General features: G+C 41.4%; 1 protein-coding gene across 1 annotated transcript in view; it reads right to left on the bottom strand.

Moving 5' to 3' along the window:
* Positions 1-1,646: 1,646 nt before the first annotated feature.
* The window catches only part of LOC147009136 (uncharacterized), an 85,895-nt gene continuing 71,695 nt past the window's right edge, over positions 1,647-15,846 (bottom strand). The window contains 3 exon segments of the mRNA XM_085862728.1: positions 1,647-1,721; positions 1,724-4,152; positions 14,480-14,608. Coding sequence (XP_085718854.1) covers positions 1,677-1,721; positions 1,724-4,152; positions 14,480-14,608 — 2,603 coding nt within the window. The 3' untranslated portion in view covers positions 1,647-1,676.

The following is a 15,846-nucleotide window of genomic DNA, read 5'->3' as shown; positions in this document are numbered from 1 at the left end:
AACGGTGACCTACCTGAGTGGAAACCTGTGGTGTGGTTCCGATGTGCAAATTGATCATATGACATGGACGTAGGGGTATTATATTTATTCGTATGCAGCCTGTGGCTGCTTGGCCACGTCATTCTCTGGGGGCGCAACTGTACTGCTGATGCAATGCCCTTGTTACCAGCATGCTGGTACTCATTTTGCTGACCTCAGAAGGATGACAGGCTGAGTGAACCCTACCTGGTGTTAATTCAACGGCATGACAGGGCTTGAACTCAAGACCCTAGAATCTTTGGCCAAGCACCTTTACCGTTAAGCCAACACCAGACCTGACGTAGGGGTGAAAGACCAAACAAACCATCTTGCTCTTGCATTTGGGAATTCTAAGCAGATTTCCTGTCTCTGTCTCTGTCTACATCTATCTATCTGGCCTCTGATTAATCCATGAACCATCTTTCTAAAGAGCCTTTCCAGCCAAATAGGACATCTCTACTTGGTTGGAATCTTCATTTGGGTGTTTCAGAAGGTGAAATGGAGACCTCTCAAATCTCAAAGTAGCCATCTTCTGTTTTTGTAGGAACACATCTCGAGGAACCAGTTGTAATGTTTTGTTGTTCTGAGCTCCAACTATCATTGGCCCAATGTCGGCACTCCTTAACCTCAAGGTTATTTTAACTTCATTGTTCAGATTCTGGTACTTGAAATTTTTCACACCACCATACTGTTTGGGCACGATTGATGTTAAATTTACTGGGTGCTGACACCGAGTTTAGCAATGACCTACTTTCCTGGTTGTATTTGAGTACCATGTCCACTCGCATTACCTTGATTTCGATGTTCACAGTTTATGAGATGGACAGGTCGTACATAAGCACCATGTTTTCCACAATTGCATTGGGTTCCATGATTTTTCCGAGACTGGGTCATGGATATTGACGTTTCCGAGACTGGGTCATGGATATCGACGTTTCGGAGACTGGGGCTGAAACTGCAATATTGAAGTCTGAGACTGGGACTGGAATATTGAAGTTTCTCAGACAGGGAATGGGATCTTGAAGTTTCTCAGACAGGGAATGGGATCTTGAAGTTTTTGAAATTGATATATTGAAGTTTCTGAGACTGGGAATGGGTTACTAAAGTTTCTGACACTGAGAAAGGGATATTGAAGTTTCTGAGACTGAATCCACCTGTTCCTCTCTCACTTATTAAGGTATATATATATATATATATATATATATATATATATATATATATATATATATATATATATATATATATATATATATTTTTTTTTTTTTTTATGTCTATGTAAAGGTATTGAGTAAGCACACGCCGTGCTGCACACAGAACAATTGAATGGCTTCTCATGTAAGCTGCGATCTCCATTTGTGTGTTTCAGAAGGAGAAATGGAGTACTCCCAAGACTCAAAGTATCGACCTCCATTTCAGTAAAGGATCACGTTTCATAGACCAAATCGTGAAGTTTTGTTCCGAGGGTTCTTTGCAGGATCGTCAATGAACCCCAAAAAGCCTCCAATTGCACTTTGTTTGTGGTATTATTCCCTGGGGTGATTTTTTAAGATCTCCGAGGTTCTGAGTGAGTTTTCTTATGATTACGTAAAGTTGATGAATCGGCAAATGCCTTGCTGCACGTAGAACACTTGAAAGGTTTCTCTCCCGTGTGTATTATTTTATGTACATGTAGAGATGAAGAATGCGCAAACACCTTGCGACATACAGAACACTTGAAAGGTTTCTCTCCTGTGTGCATTGGTTGATGTAATCTCAAACGTGAAGCAACAGCAAATGCCTTGCAGCATACAGGACATTTATAGGGCTTCTCTCCCGTGTGTATTTTTTTATGTACACACAAATATGAAGAACGCGCAAACGCCTTGCTGCATACAGAACACTTGAAAGGTTTCTCTCCTGTGTGTATTTTTTGGTGAATTCTCAACGACGTGATATTTGTAAATGCCTTGCTGCACGTAGAACACTTGTAGGGTTTCTCACCTGTGTGTATTCTTTCGTGTATTTTCAAATGCTTGGCAAAGGTGAAATCCTGATTGCAAACAGAACACTTGAATTGCTTCTCTCTGGTGTGTATTTTTTTATGGTCATATAAATACGAAGAATACGCAAATTCCTTGCAGCACACGGGACACTTGAAAGGTTTCTCTCCCGTATGTATTCGTTTATGTACACATAGATACGAAGCATGCGCAAAGGCCTTACTGCACACAGGGCACTTGTATGGTTTCTCTCCGGTGTGTATCCTTTCATGCATTTTCAATCGTGATAATTGAGCAAAATCCTTATTGCAAACAGAACACTTGAATGGCTTCTCTCCTGCGTGAATTAATTTATGGACATACAAGTATGAAGACTGCGCAAACCCCTTGCCGCATACTGAACACTTGTAAGGTTTCTCTCCCGTGTGTATCATTTGATGTGTTCTCAGGCGTGATGGAAAAGCAAATGCCTTATTGCACAAAGAACACTTGAATGGATTCTCTCCCGTGTGGATTTTTTTATGGCTCAACAAATATGAAGACTGCACAAATGCCTTGAAGCACACAGGACAATTGTAACGTTTCTCCACGGCATGGATTTTTTGATGCTTCCGTAAATATGATGAGAGAGCAAACGTCTTGTTGCACACAGAACACTTGAAGGGCACCTCTGTTGTGTGCATTTTTTTATGCTTACACAAAGACGATGAAGAACAATAGGCCTTGCTACAAAGAGAACACTTGAAAGGCTTGTCTCGTTGGTTATCCTCTCCCGTGTGGATTTTCTGATGGATTTTCAAAGGAGAAGCAACAGCAAATTCATGGTTACTCAAGGAACCCTTGAAGGGCTTCTCTCCTGGGTGTATTTTTTTATGCTTCCATAAAGCTGCTGAAGAACCATACGTCTTGCTACAAAGGGAACACTTGAAAGCCTTTTCTCGTTGGTTATCCTTCTTTCCCAAGTGGATTGTTTGATGTCTTTTCAAACGTGAAGCATGAGCAAATGCCTTGTTACACACAGAACATGTGAAAGGCTTCTCTCCCATGTGGATAGTTTGATGTAATCTCAAACGTGAAGCAACAGCAAACGCCTTATTGCACAAAGGACACTTAAAAGGCTTAACTCCTGTGTGTATCGCTTGATGGTCTTTCAAATGTGAAGCCAGAGCAAACGCCTTATTGCATACAGAACACTTGAAAGGTTTCTTTCCCGTGTGTATCGTTTGATGAGTTTTCAAATGTGAAGCCTGCGTAAACGCCTTGTTGCACACGGAACACTTGAACGGCTTCTCTCCCGTGTGTATTGTTTGATGTGTATACAAATACGATGAATGAGCAAATGCCTTGTTACACATGGAACACTTGAAAGGCTTCTCTCCCGTGTGCAAAGTTTGATGTCTTTTCAAATGTGAAGCACAAGCAAACGCCTTGCTGCACACAGGACACTGGAAGGGTGATTCTTTCTGAGGATTACGTATGTCTACGTGTGTTTTTTCATGCTGCTTCAACCTTGATAGAAGAGCAAATTCCTTCATGCATTTAAAGCACTTGAAGGGCTTCTCTCCTGTGTGCAACTTTTGATGTGTTTGTAAAGCTGATAAACGAGCAAAAGCCTTGTTGCACACTGAACACTTGAAAGGCTTCTCTCCCGTGTGTATCGTTTGATGGACTTTCAAATGTGAAGCAAGAGCAAATGCCTTCTTGCACAGAGAACAATTGAAAGGCTTCTCTCCCGTGTGTATCTTTCGATGTGTTTGTAAAGTTGATGAACGAGCAAAATCCTTGCTGCACACAGGACATTTATAAGGCTTCTCTCCTGTGTGTTTCACTTTATGATAATTCAAAGATGATAACCAATAGAATTCCTTGCTACATACTGTACACTTGTATGGCATCTCTCGTTTGTGTAATGCTTGACACTGCTTTAAAGATTTTAACGAATTGAACGTTTTCTTGCAAACAGAACACTTGTGTGGCTTCTCCTGCCTTTCAGTTTTCTTGAATGTTGGAATACAATTGTTATTCTTTGTCAGTACACGGCTATATTTGTTGATTTCCTGAGAAGAAGTCTGTGTCATGTTCTGATTGAAAGAAGCTTCTGTGTCAAACAATTGGGAACTCGACTTGGAACAAGAAACCATTTTCAATTCATTTTCTGCAAAGACAATTCAGAAGAGTATCAATAAAAGATAAATCAAAAATGTAACAATAAATTACTATTGCTGTGAAACATGCAACATCATACTAAAATATGCCATTTGGTGTCTGTCTGTCTGTCTGTCTGACTGACTGACTGCAATACATTCGGTCGTTACTTCTCCAATCGCAACCAAACTTGAAAGGGGGACTAAGGGTCGCACGATGGAGGTTGTAGCGATTTAACACCCCCCTCCCCAAGGGGGGATTTGTGCCTTGGACGAACTCCGTGTTAAGGTGTATATCCATGTTAAGATAGCTAATCATGGCATTTTTCCACAGCCACTTATAACAAAAATAACAAGAAAAAGAGCAATCAGAGATTGCAGACCCTCGCCAGGACTTGCTTTGTGTGGTGTTTGTGCAGTTTTGTGACGTGTATTTTGCCTGGTGTTTGTGTACTGTTGTGTTACATAATTAATAATCGACAAAACTAGAACTGCCAATTTATAACTACTAGCAGTGATGACCGGGTACCAAGACATCCCGCTTTGATCAGACACCTCTCTCTCTATCGAGTGCAGCCTGTGGCTGCTGGTTGCATCATTGGTTGGGACGCGGCCATGCCGCTGATGCAGTGTCCCCCTTACCAGTACACTGGTGCTCATTTTGCCGACCTCGGAAGGATGACAGGCTGAGTCAACCTCCTGGTATATTTTAATTCAGCGGCCAACGGGGCTTGAACTCAGGACCCTAGGATCCCAAGCCAACACCAGGCTTATCCTGACCCATGGCATTTTTATTATTCGAATGAAATCAGAATGGGAATTAAATCAATTCAATTGAAATCAAATGGAAGACCAAGTAGGTACAGTCCTACATTGGAGTCATCAGAAGGAATCTGAACAAGCAAAAAATAAAGATGAAGTCATCAGGAGGAACCTGGATAGGATTCAGGTATCAGCTGCTACCCCATTACCCTCAAACCTATTCAGGCACAGCCAAGTGAGCCTTATTTTAAAAATAAATAAATAAAATCATAATAAAATAATAATAATAATACTTCTGGCTGCCAGACCATGCGTCCAATCAGGTTGAAATTTAAAACATATATTCTCCATCACTATTGGATCATAATTGTGAAGTTTTACCTTAATCAATGAAGCGGTTCAAGAGAAATAAAAAAATTTTAAAGATTTTTGCTCAGTCCAATATGGCTGCCAGACCACGTAACCTATCAATTATTCATGAGTACCCTAGTATCCCCAAGGCTTGAAGTTTCCCCTCCAACTGTTCAGCCGTACTGGAGAAGATTTTTTTTAGGTTTTTGGGTAAATCAAATATGGCTGCCAAATCAAGTGACCTATGACATTATATGTTTGAATATTTTTTTCCTCATGGATAAGCGGTCATACATGTAAAGTTTCGCCTCAATGTGTTCAGCCATTTCAGAGAGGATTTTTGAAGGTATATTTTTGAAAAAAACAACATGGCTGCCAAACCAAATAACGAATAATGTCATCAATATTTTTTTCTGTTGACCAATTTATCCCTCGATGACCCTCACAGATTTTCATACTAATCGGATGTAGCATTCTATGTTTGCAATTATGACGCCATAATGAAGGTACCCATGACATCATTAAAAAAAAATTAATCACTTATTCCCCATGAGGTAGTACTTGCCAAGTGCCAAGTTTCATTTTTTTTCCTTGGTGCGGTTTCGGAGATATAGAAGTCCAAAGTTTTTCCTTTTTTTCCAACATGGCTGCCACACCACGTGACCTATGACATCATAATTATAATTAAAACATTCTGCATGAGTAGTCGCTCCTATGGTGAAAATGTAGTGTCAATCCGACAAGCAGTTGCAGAGAAAAACACTTAAGTTCTGTGTGGACAGACAGACAAAAGGATCCAAATGTAATACCCTCTCCTCTGGCGAGGGTAATGATAATGGCATAATATTAATGTAATTAGAAAGCAATATTAATACCAATATTATACCACCTCTCCCGAAGTGTTTTTTCCTGTTTGAACAAACAGTGTTAATGTGTATAAATAGCTTATCATGGCATTTTGTGGGGAAAACCCCACGAAGAAGAGGAGGAAGGTGAAAAAGAAGAGGCTTTCCAAGAAGTAAAAAATATTATAAAGCACAATCATGTAAGATTACCTATTAAAAATAAAACAAAATAAATAAATAAATAATTAAAATCGCTCCTGCTGTCTAATACTAAACTGACAGAAATTTGGAAGAATCCCAACATCCTTGAGGCACTTTATGCTCATCGCATCCACCACAGTATAACGGACCCGAGACTAGATCTCCTGTGATCTATATACCCGAGAGAAGATCATACCATGACCCTTTCTGTCATTCGCGTAGGGAGTGGGTGTGCGAGTAAAAAAATGCAAATGTACTCTATTTTGATTGAAAATTGGTCCGATATCTATGCTCACCTTTCACAAGGTAGAACCTACATATTGTTATGGTTTTGGAAAACTTACCCCATGGGGATATGATATATATCTTATGATATGATATATGATACTTACCCCATACCCATACATGCACACAAAGGTGATCTGAGGATCAGTTATTTCATTCGTCTTTGTATAGATAGTCCTTGGTACCTTGTCAAAAGGCTATTATGGGGGGGGGGGGGAGGCGGGGGCATGCGTTGGCTGCGCTGTATTTGTCCCGTGTAATGTCTCCCCCCTCACCCTCTGTTACTTTCAATCTTTCTTCTTCACACCATAGTTCCGTTCAATCCCACCTCCTTTACCCCAACGGCCAATTTCAATGGTCCACCAATAATCTCCCCTCAATCAAACATCCTTTCAACAGTCCCTCCTTCACCCCATCGGTCTTACAATCAATCCGGCGGCTGTTCGGTCATCCTTCGGTTGTGCAGGGTTCCTTTCTATGTTCCCTCCATCAGCACATCGCTTGGTAACCCATCAGGTTCTCTCTCTCGCATGCATGTTCGTGTCGCTTGGTGCTCATAGTGCCTGTGAGGTGCGGCGCTTCTCACAGGCGTGGTACAGTGCAAAACAGTACAAGTGGGTGTTTTCCACGTGAAGGAGGGGTTTTGGGGGCTCTCGTCAAGGCTTTTGGCGCCTAAAAGGCAGGGCTAGGGCGGTGCTGAAAATTCCCTTAAAACGGCGTGGTAATTTCCACAAGAAATGTCGTGGACCCTCCCCCATTGGCTGCGGACCAATGGGAGGGGGATAAGGCTTGTGGGGGGAAGGGAAGAAAAGCTGATGTGAAGAAGAAACAGAAAGGCAGAGAAGCACACGGTACAGGCTCGTGCGAGCAGGGACGAAGAGCGCTCCTGAGCAGATGGTTCAGAAAGCGGAAAGGGAAGAAGCAAAAGGCAGAAAGCAGAAGAGAAGGCAGAAAGCAGGCGCAGAAGGCTGAAGGAGGCAGAAAGGAGAAACGAACGGGACAAGCTCACATGAGCAGAAGACTAAAAGACTGAGAAGGCTCGTGAGGGAGGAAACAAAAACGTGAGAGTAAAAAAAAAGGAAGGTTTCACGAACAACTGGTGCCGAGCTTCTGTGGAAATAGAACAATCTTTCCACGAGCATCATCCTGCCCTCTCGATACTGTCAACCACGAAGAACAAGGATAGTGAACAGCGGTACTTCTTTGATGGGGGCCTGAGGAGGAAGAATCTGAGGCAGAGGAGGGCGAGTCGCATATCTGGGACGCCAGAGTAGACTCGCTGACTGGGTCTGGCACATCAGAGATGTGGCTGCATGTCACCATCGCTTCACATCATCACTGCCCATCTTCCCCATCCATTTTCCTCCACATTCACCTGTATATTTGTGTGAAGTGAGGGAGAGAAGGAAAGACTGCTTTTATATTATTTTCAAGTTCTTCTTGTTTTATTCTTCGCCCCCGAGTGAATGATGGCCAAGTCTTTTGTTCAAGTAAGATTGAATAAGAATATGTGGTATGGTGAAATCTACTCTTATGTACCTTTTTGCTTTCTTGCTGACACATACTTTCTTTTAAATGACTGCTTGCTTGTGTGTTTGTAATAAATAATTGCTTGTTGCTATTTCCAATCTGTCTCAGTTGTATTTTCCTTTATTGGTCCGATCCAGTACATAAGTAAGGTTAGATGGGACGTTCTACCCCAATAATTTGCTTTGTCAGCCAGCGCACACTCACTAACGCTCGGCAGTAATCCGAATGTGCGCTGAGGGCATGTGACCCCAATTCGCTGGCCGTCGACAGGTCAGGTATCACGCGAAGTAGTGTAACCTCGCCCGGATTGCCTATGCCAATTGGCATTCGTGGTTGCTTAGAAACCTGCTGGTACAAAGCGTTATCTGTACGTGGCTGCCTCAGGACCGGGTGTTCGGCAGGGACCCGAGTGCTTCCCATCGTGGCAAGCCTTGAACCTCAGATCCGTGGGAATATGAAGCAATCCATGATAGGCACAAATTAAAACTTTTACAAGAACTAATAATGGAGCAGCAAGGGCCTGAAAATGGCCATATTTTTCAAGATACTCAAACCAGCGGTACGACACTTTATGTGCTGGATTATGAATATTTGAGTTGGGAATATAATTAAAACTATAATCAGCTAACAGCATTCACCATGTTCACACATCAGTATGAAATAATATTGAACACAACTGGTAATTTATGTCAGTCATCTATATGGATAGGGTAAAGTTGGCTAAATAACAGTAATTATGGCCAAATTGCTAATATAACAATTATATTATGAAAGAGCATTATATGATGAAAATTATAATAGGAAAGATCATTTCCGATGAGAGTTCTTGCACAATATGTTTTGGAATGTTTCACTAATTTGCAAGTTATTTCTCGATACGGAGCGTTGGTTCTGCCGAAGCAGTTTCTTGGCTGGGGTTACGATCCTGAACGCCACTCCGATGCAGCTATCTTATACGATAAACCCAAATTATTTTTGATGAGTATTCACATCTACAATTCACTGCAGCATTGTAATAATTCAAATATGTACTCTACATTTTGAAGATATTTGAATTCCAATACAAAAGCAAAATTAAATACGACACAACTCGTATTTGTGAAATCATAAAGGCTCACCCAGAATTTTCTTGAATATAAAAAAATAACATCTACATAAGTCACTTCTAGTTTCTATTGCAGATTTCCAAGCTCCTTGCCAAGGAATCTGACATTACTTCTAGAAAAGTCATTCAGATATCATAGAAACTGCAAATCTATGTATAGTAATCAGCTGCATGTTAAAAAAAAAAAAATATATATATATATATATATATATATATATATATATATATATATATATATATATATATATATATATATATATATTGAAGAAACTCTTCCTGAGCCTGACACAGGTATTACTGGTGGTGGTGATAGCTGTGGTGATGAGTCAGCAACACGCTTTACTAGATCTCATATTTCATGGACTGGTAACTAACTTTGACTGGAAAAGCCAATGCTTCATCTGTGGTGGAAAAGCCAGTTTCACACCAAAATTCTGGAAGCAGCAAAGTTTCAACAGTATGATGTCATGTTGGCATGGCTTCATGTTGTTCCAAATGTGGATCTTGTTGTCATTGAAGCCAGATAACACGGGGGGGGGGGAAGGGTGCTACATCAGATAATGTGAGCCCCCGGAGTGTCTCCTCAAAGGAGAAGCAATCAAAGGAGCCGAGATAAATTGTTGATAACATGCAAGCCAATGCAGATGAATCCTCCATCCCATCTTTGATGACAAAAAAAAGACAGCATCATTCACCAGGCTTGTCTTCCTCATATCCATCCTGCAATAAAAGTAAAATAAGTCTACTTCCTGACAGGACTTGATGGAAAACACACACAAAATGACCAACTCCATTCCTGTCCATGCCATCTTTGATCTACTCAATTTTGAGCAGCGGAACATCTTGTTACCAGTTTACTGATAGTCGGCTTTCTATGGGCATGACAAACACACTGCCCATCGGCTTCTCTTGCAGAATGACAATTAGTTTCAGCCTCATGGATTTCTTGGTTCCCAGAACTACTTCTCCAGAGGTAGAGATGGCCGCCATGAAGTTTGTGGGAGTTATGTATGGAAAGACAGGCTGCATTTCACTGAATACCCTGCATTGCGAAATGGCAGACAATAAAAATATTCAAGGGAAGAAACTTCCTCCAACTGAAGATGCCTTCCATCTTCACCTTCTCTGCTCTATGTATCAGTTAATAGTATGTAGGAAAGCAAATGTACCCATGCCAAACTTACCACATCCAACAGGGTATGGATATGAAAATAAAGCTAATGGTGCTAGTTTCCAGCCACAAATGATGAGCCAGTCACCAGGTCCATCAGAGCTGCTAAGTGACCCAGTAGGTGTCTGCCAACCAGATGCATGTGTAGTGAAATGCTCCTGCTAAGACAATGGGCAGCCATGTACTTCATTCAGCCCGTGTATGTGAAGCTCTGGTGGATGGAGAATAAGGAATGCTCTGTGCCAATCACCTAACTGCTTCGACATGTGACTGTGACACATCTGACTGAGCCAGAATAAGCAATTTGCAGAACTGCTTGCTGTTGATGCTGAAGTATTCTCTGTGGCTGTTCATTGTTGACATAAGTAAAAAAAATATCCGCATGGGGGACTGGCGGTTATTTCCCCAACAGGCAGGATGAAAATGAGGGATTAGGGGGAAGGGGCCATGGTTCCCGCTTCCTGAAGCGGTATGATCATGGGGAGCACAACTTAAGATAACACTATCGTCCTTGCGTTTCATGAAGAGTTTGGTCTGCATCTGGCTGTCAGTTTCTGAGAATATTTTAAAATAAATTCCCTGAACTTGAGGAGAAACCCCCCTTTTCAGCCTTTTATAGGGGGCGGATTCGGATGGGGAACACAACCCCATGAGACTTTACTGTTCTAATGTATCGTACCAAATTTGGTCCATATCGGTCATGTAGTTTGTGAAAAAATTAATGTTTCAGTGAATACGAGGGATGAGATGAGGGAGGTTGTGGACACCTTTCCATGGGAGATATGTCCATGGGGAGCACAACTTAAGCTGAGGGCATGATCACGATGCCACATGGCCAGTTTGGTCTGGATCTGGTTACAGTTTCGAGAAGATTTTTAAATGAAATACGGTTCCAATATTTGGGGGGAAATCCCCCTTTTATCCTCTTTAAATGGGTGGACCCGAATGGGGAGCACAACCCCATGAGACCTTACTGTCGTGATGAATTCTACCAAATTTGGTCCGTATCACTCAGGTAGTTGTGGAGAAGATGTTTTAATTTTAGCGAATTTAAGGGATTCGGGGAAGGGGCCCGTGGCCCCCTTTCTGGGGGAGATACGGCCATGAGAAGCACAACTTAAGGTTAGGGCATGGTCACGATGCCACAAGGCCAGTTTGGTCTGGATCTGTCTGGCAGTTCCTGAGAAGAAGATTTTTGAAGAAAATACCGATATTTGGGGTGGAAAAAACCCCCTTTCACACCCTTCATAGGGGGTGCAACCAGATGGGGAGCACAACCCAATGAGACCTTGTCCTGATGCATCGCACAAAATTTGGATGTGTGACAAGGACCAATTGGTTTGATTTTGGCAAAAACCTTTGAAATGAGAGATAGAGCCAAAACGATATAAAGCACGGTATTTCAAAAAAGTTGTGGACGGGTTATGACAAAACTTGGTGGATGAGTGGCATAGGTGACAAGAACAAGCCGATTTGATTTGGTTTAAGGTCTGGATGCAGATTCGGCCTCTCAGTCGGATACAAAACTTAACACTTTCAGCCTCTCAGAGGTATTCATTCTACCGAGCGCCTTTCTATTTAAACATGCGTTGCTTTTAAACTCGAGTGTTCATAGAAAACGATACCCCCCACAGTGTTGAGGTATATTCAGTACTGTATTAATCACAATAAAATAATGATTTTAACCATCATCTATCTATCTATAATTCCAGGTGTGTGTGTGTGTGTGTGTGTGTGTGTGTGTGTGTGTGTGTGTGTGTGTGTGTGTGTGTGTGTGTGTGTGTGTGTGTGTGTGTGTGTGTGACACCGCTGTTTCTTGACAACCACTGGTCCGATCTAATTGAAACTTGCCAGGTATATTGCTGGGGCCCTGTGGATGTGCCTTTTCAAGGTTTGATATTAATCGGACAAGTGCTTCCCAAGTTATGGCCATTTATTTACCAACCAATGACAAGACACGTTGCTGTGTAGGTGTGGCCGTTGGGGAAGAGATCCTCAGCCACATTCCCCATTACAACGTACAGACTTCCGGATAGTGATGATTGGTGTATTCTAATAATTTCTCGATTTCTCATGCGCATTTATAGATAAACATAATGCCCCAATCCAGTCGTCGTTTACGAGAGCGAAGGAATGGCCTGTGTGGTTGTCTGAAAGTTTTTTGGGTATTTTTACACGTACGTTTTTTTTTCTTTTTCTTTTTTCTTTTTTTCTCTTCTCTTCTCTTCTCTTCTCTTTGTGTTTTTCCTTGCGATGACATTGCGAAAAGGCAAAATACGTTGGCACGAATTGAATAATTGGCCATTAAAACTAAATTGCGAATAATCGTAACTGCGATATGCGAACTTCCGGACAGTGAGGACTTAACTTCCGGACTTCCGGATAGTGACGACTTTCTTTCTCGATTTTCTTAAACACAATGCCCCAATCCAGTCGTCGTTTACGACAGTGAAGGGACGGCCTGTGTGGTTGTTCGAAAGTTGTTTTTTTTTTGCACGTACGGCCACGCACGTACAGCCATGCACGTACGGCACGCGATAGCGAAGGAACGGCCTGTGTGGTTGTTGTTTCTGGCACGCGGTTTGAAATTTTTTTTTTTTGCATGTACGGCCACGCACGTACGGCCACACGCGTACGGGCACGCACTAGTTAAAAATAAAAATCTGAAAGTTTAGTGCTATTGAAGTAGTCCAGAAGCAGTCCCAAATACCACCCTTATACACCACTCCATTGAACCTTAGTTTAAATTGAAGTACTACAACACTGGATGTTCTTGGAAATATTATGGCAGACGATTTGTGTTTTACAGTGTTCAGGCCTGTAATTATATCGAATAAAATAAAGATTGTAAAAGTCGTAGAAATGAATTAATTCTGGGTTTTACTGCCATTTTCAGCAGTGTCTATTACTTCACCTTCTCGAACAAATTTACATTCGTTATTCGTGCGTGTTGTTTGTGTCCTTTATAACGTCCTTAAAAACAGTAAGTATCCTGTTTGGAAACATTTTCAATTTTGTACTGCCAGGCAAGTAGACAGAGCAAGAAAATTATCCAACTCCTCTTTGTGCATGCACGATTGGGATGAATTCAAAGCCAAAGAACGTTCAAATGAAAAAATGATCTTCCTATTCTTGTTCAAAATGTAACATTCGATTTAAAAAGTCGTTCCTCCATCATAAACTGACAAGACTGATGGACGGACATGAACCAAATGCTGAAGCCTGTTCTTCGCTTCACATGCACAGGGTAATGAGTGCTATGTATTTTGAGCCGGCATTTCGTCGGCTGGGGGAACTCAATATGCCCGATAAAGTGACTGTACATGCTGAAACAGGCACATGGATAAATTTAATAAAACACAACCACATCGTGAATATTTTGCCTCCGTTCAGAGCATCTTGGGAGTATACTCTCCAGCAGTCTTGCATTATCCTCCTGAAAGGATGAGACCGTTACACTATTTCTTTATCTCTTTGTGTCTGTGTCTCTTTCTCTCCTCCAACCCTCCCCTCCCTCAATCCACCACCTTTTTAATAAAAGTTACACTGGCCTATCCACTTTACACTGTTCAACTCGATTGCACAATGTCTCTCACCCTTGATGGGAGAGGCACTGCCCTCAAAGTCAATGGGGAGGTATCATAGATAAGACAAACCCAGCATGGAATTAATCCAAATATGTTCACTGGATCCCTCAATTACTGACAACCAAAAACATGATGTCTTGGAATGCACAGTCATTTCCACGGGAATGCAAAAAAATTGCACTCGAGCGGAAGGTTTTGTACGTCGAAAGATACTGAATGGAATACAATTACCTTTTGTAGGCTTATGTAATAATCATGAACGCACGTTCAGTTTTCAATGGCTTGACATCAGAACTGATTTTTCAAATTTGGACTTATCCTCATGAACTCAACTGATAATGAAGTGTTAGTAATTTATGACAGTGTGACGTGGAATATTAGCATTTAATTGTTCAACGAGCAAAGCAAGGAGAACAGTGCTGTGTGTTCTGTGGAATTTCATCGTTAAACGAACAAAGCAATTGGAACTGTGATGTGTGTTCTGTGGGTGGCTCTGCTTACCTTCAAACAGCTGAGGAGCATTCTTCATATCCCTGGGAAGAGAATCACAAGGTTCCTGCTTTACCCACTCATTACTTAAACCATCGTGGGAACTCTGATGCACATCACTTTGAAGATTTTCCATCTTTACTGGAAACGAATACAAAAAAAAGAATTTAAATGAAATGGTCAGACCTTCATCAGAATAAACAAGAAGCTTGGCAATTAAAATGATATTCTACTTCAACTACAACATGCACTTTTTTTGCAAACGAGGAAATACAACCTGTCGCTTCGCTGACAGAAATATTAAGAGGGGGTGAGAAAGAGGGACGGTGTAAAAAGAGGGAAGAGGAGGAAGAGGAGGAGGAGGGGGAGAGAGAGGAGGGAGGGAGGAAAAAGAGAGGAGAGGAGGGAGAGTGAGCGTAGGGAGCAAGGGAGAGCAAGAAGGGAGGAGGGAGGAGGGAGGAGGGAGGAGGGGTGGCTGGGTGGGAGAGAGTGACCCCTCACCAAATATCGTTATACACCCTGGGGGGGGATGGGAGTGGAGAGATGGAGGAGGGAAGCGTGAATGGAGGGGAAGGGAAGGGAATGGTGATAAAACACGCCCAAACAGCAACATTTTCTTTTTAACCACTGGGTTCTATATAAAACCGAGCAGGGGTATTTAAAACCCATGCTATCTACATGGCAAAGGTCTGCCTGCATGCACGCACATGCAGCAACCTTTGCACCCCTCCAGTTGGCTCACTCTGAATCTGATTTGGGCATGCTACCCCATGGGGAAGCAGTTTTATATTCAAAACGAAACTGTCAGTCCTTATCAGTCCCCTTAACAGAGGAGGGGTCGGAGAGAGAGAGATAGAGAGAGAGATATAGAGAGAGAGATATAGGGAGAGAGATATAGAGAGAGAGATATAGAGAGAGAGATATAGAGAGAGAGATATAGAGAGATAGATATAGAGAGATAGATATAGAGAGATAGATATAGAGAGATAGATATAGAGAGATAGATATAGAGAGATAGATATAGAGAGATAGATATAGAGAGATAGATAGAGAGAGATAGATAGAGAGATAGATAGAGAGAGATAGAGATATAGAGAGATAGAGATATAGAGAGATAGAGATATAGAGAGATATAGAGAGATATAGAGAGATATAGAGAGATATAGAGAGATATAGAGAGATATAGAGAGATATAGAGAGATATAGAGAGATATATAGAGATATATAGAGATATATAGAGATATATAGAGATATATAGAGATATATAGAGATATATAGAGATATATAGAGATATATAGAGATATATAGAGATATATAGAGATATATAGAGATATATAGAGATATATAGATATATAGAGATATACAGATATAGAGATATA

The sequence above is a fragment of the Eptatretus burgeri genome, chromosome 17, assembly GCF_056783735.1.
Source record: "Eptatretus burgeri isolate ZD-2024b chromosome 17, Ebu_testis_v1, whole genome shotgun sequence".
Lineage (NCBI taxonomy): Eukaryota > Metazoa > Chordata > Myxini > Myxiniformes > Myxinidae > Eptatretus > Eptatretus burgeri.
The sequence above is the reverse complement of the archived record's forward strand: the minus strand, read 5'-3'. Positions and strand labels throughout refer to the sequence as shown.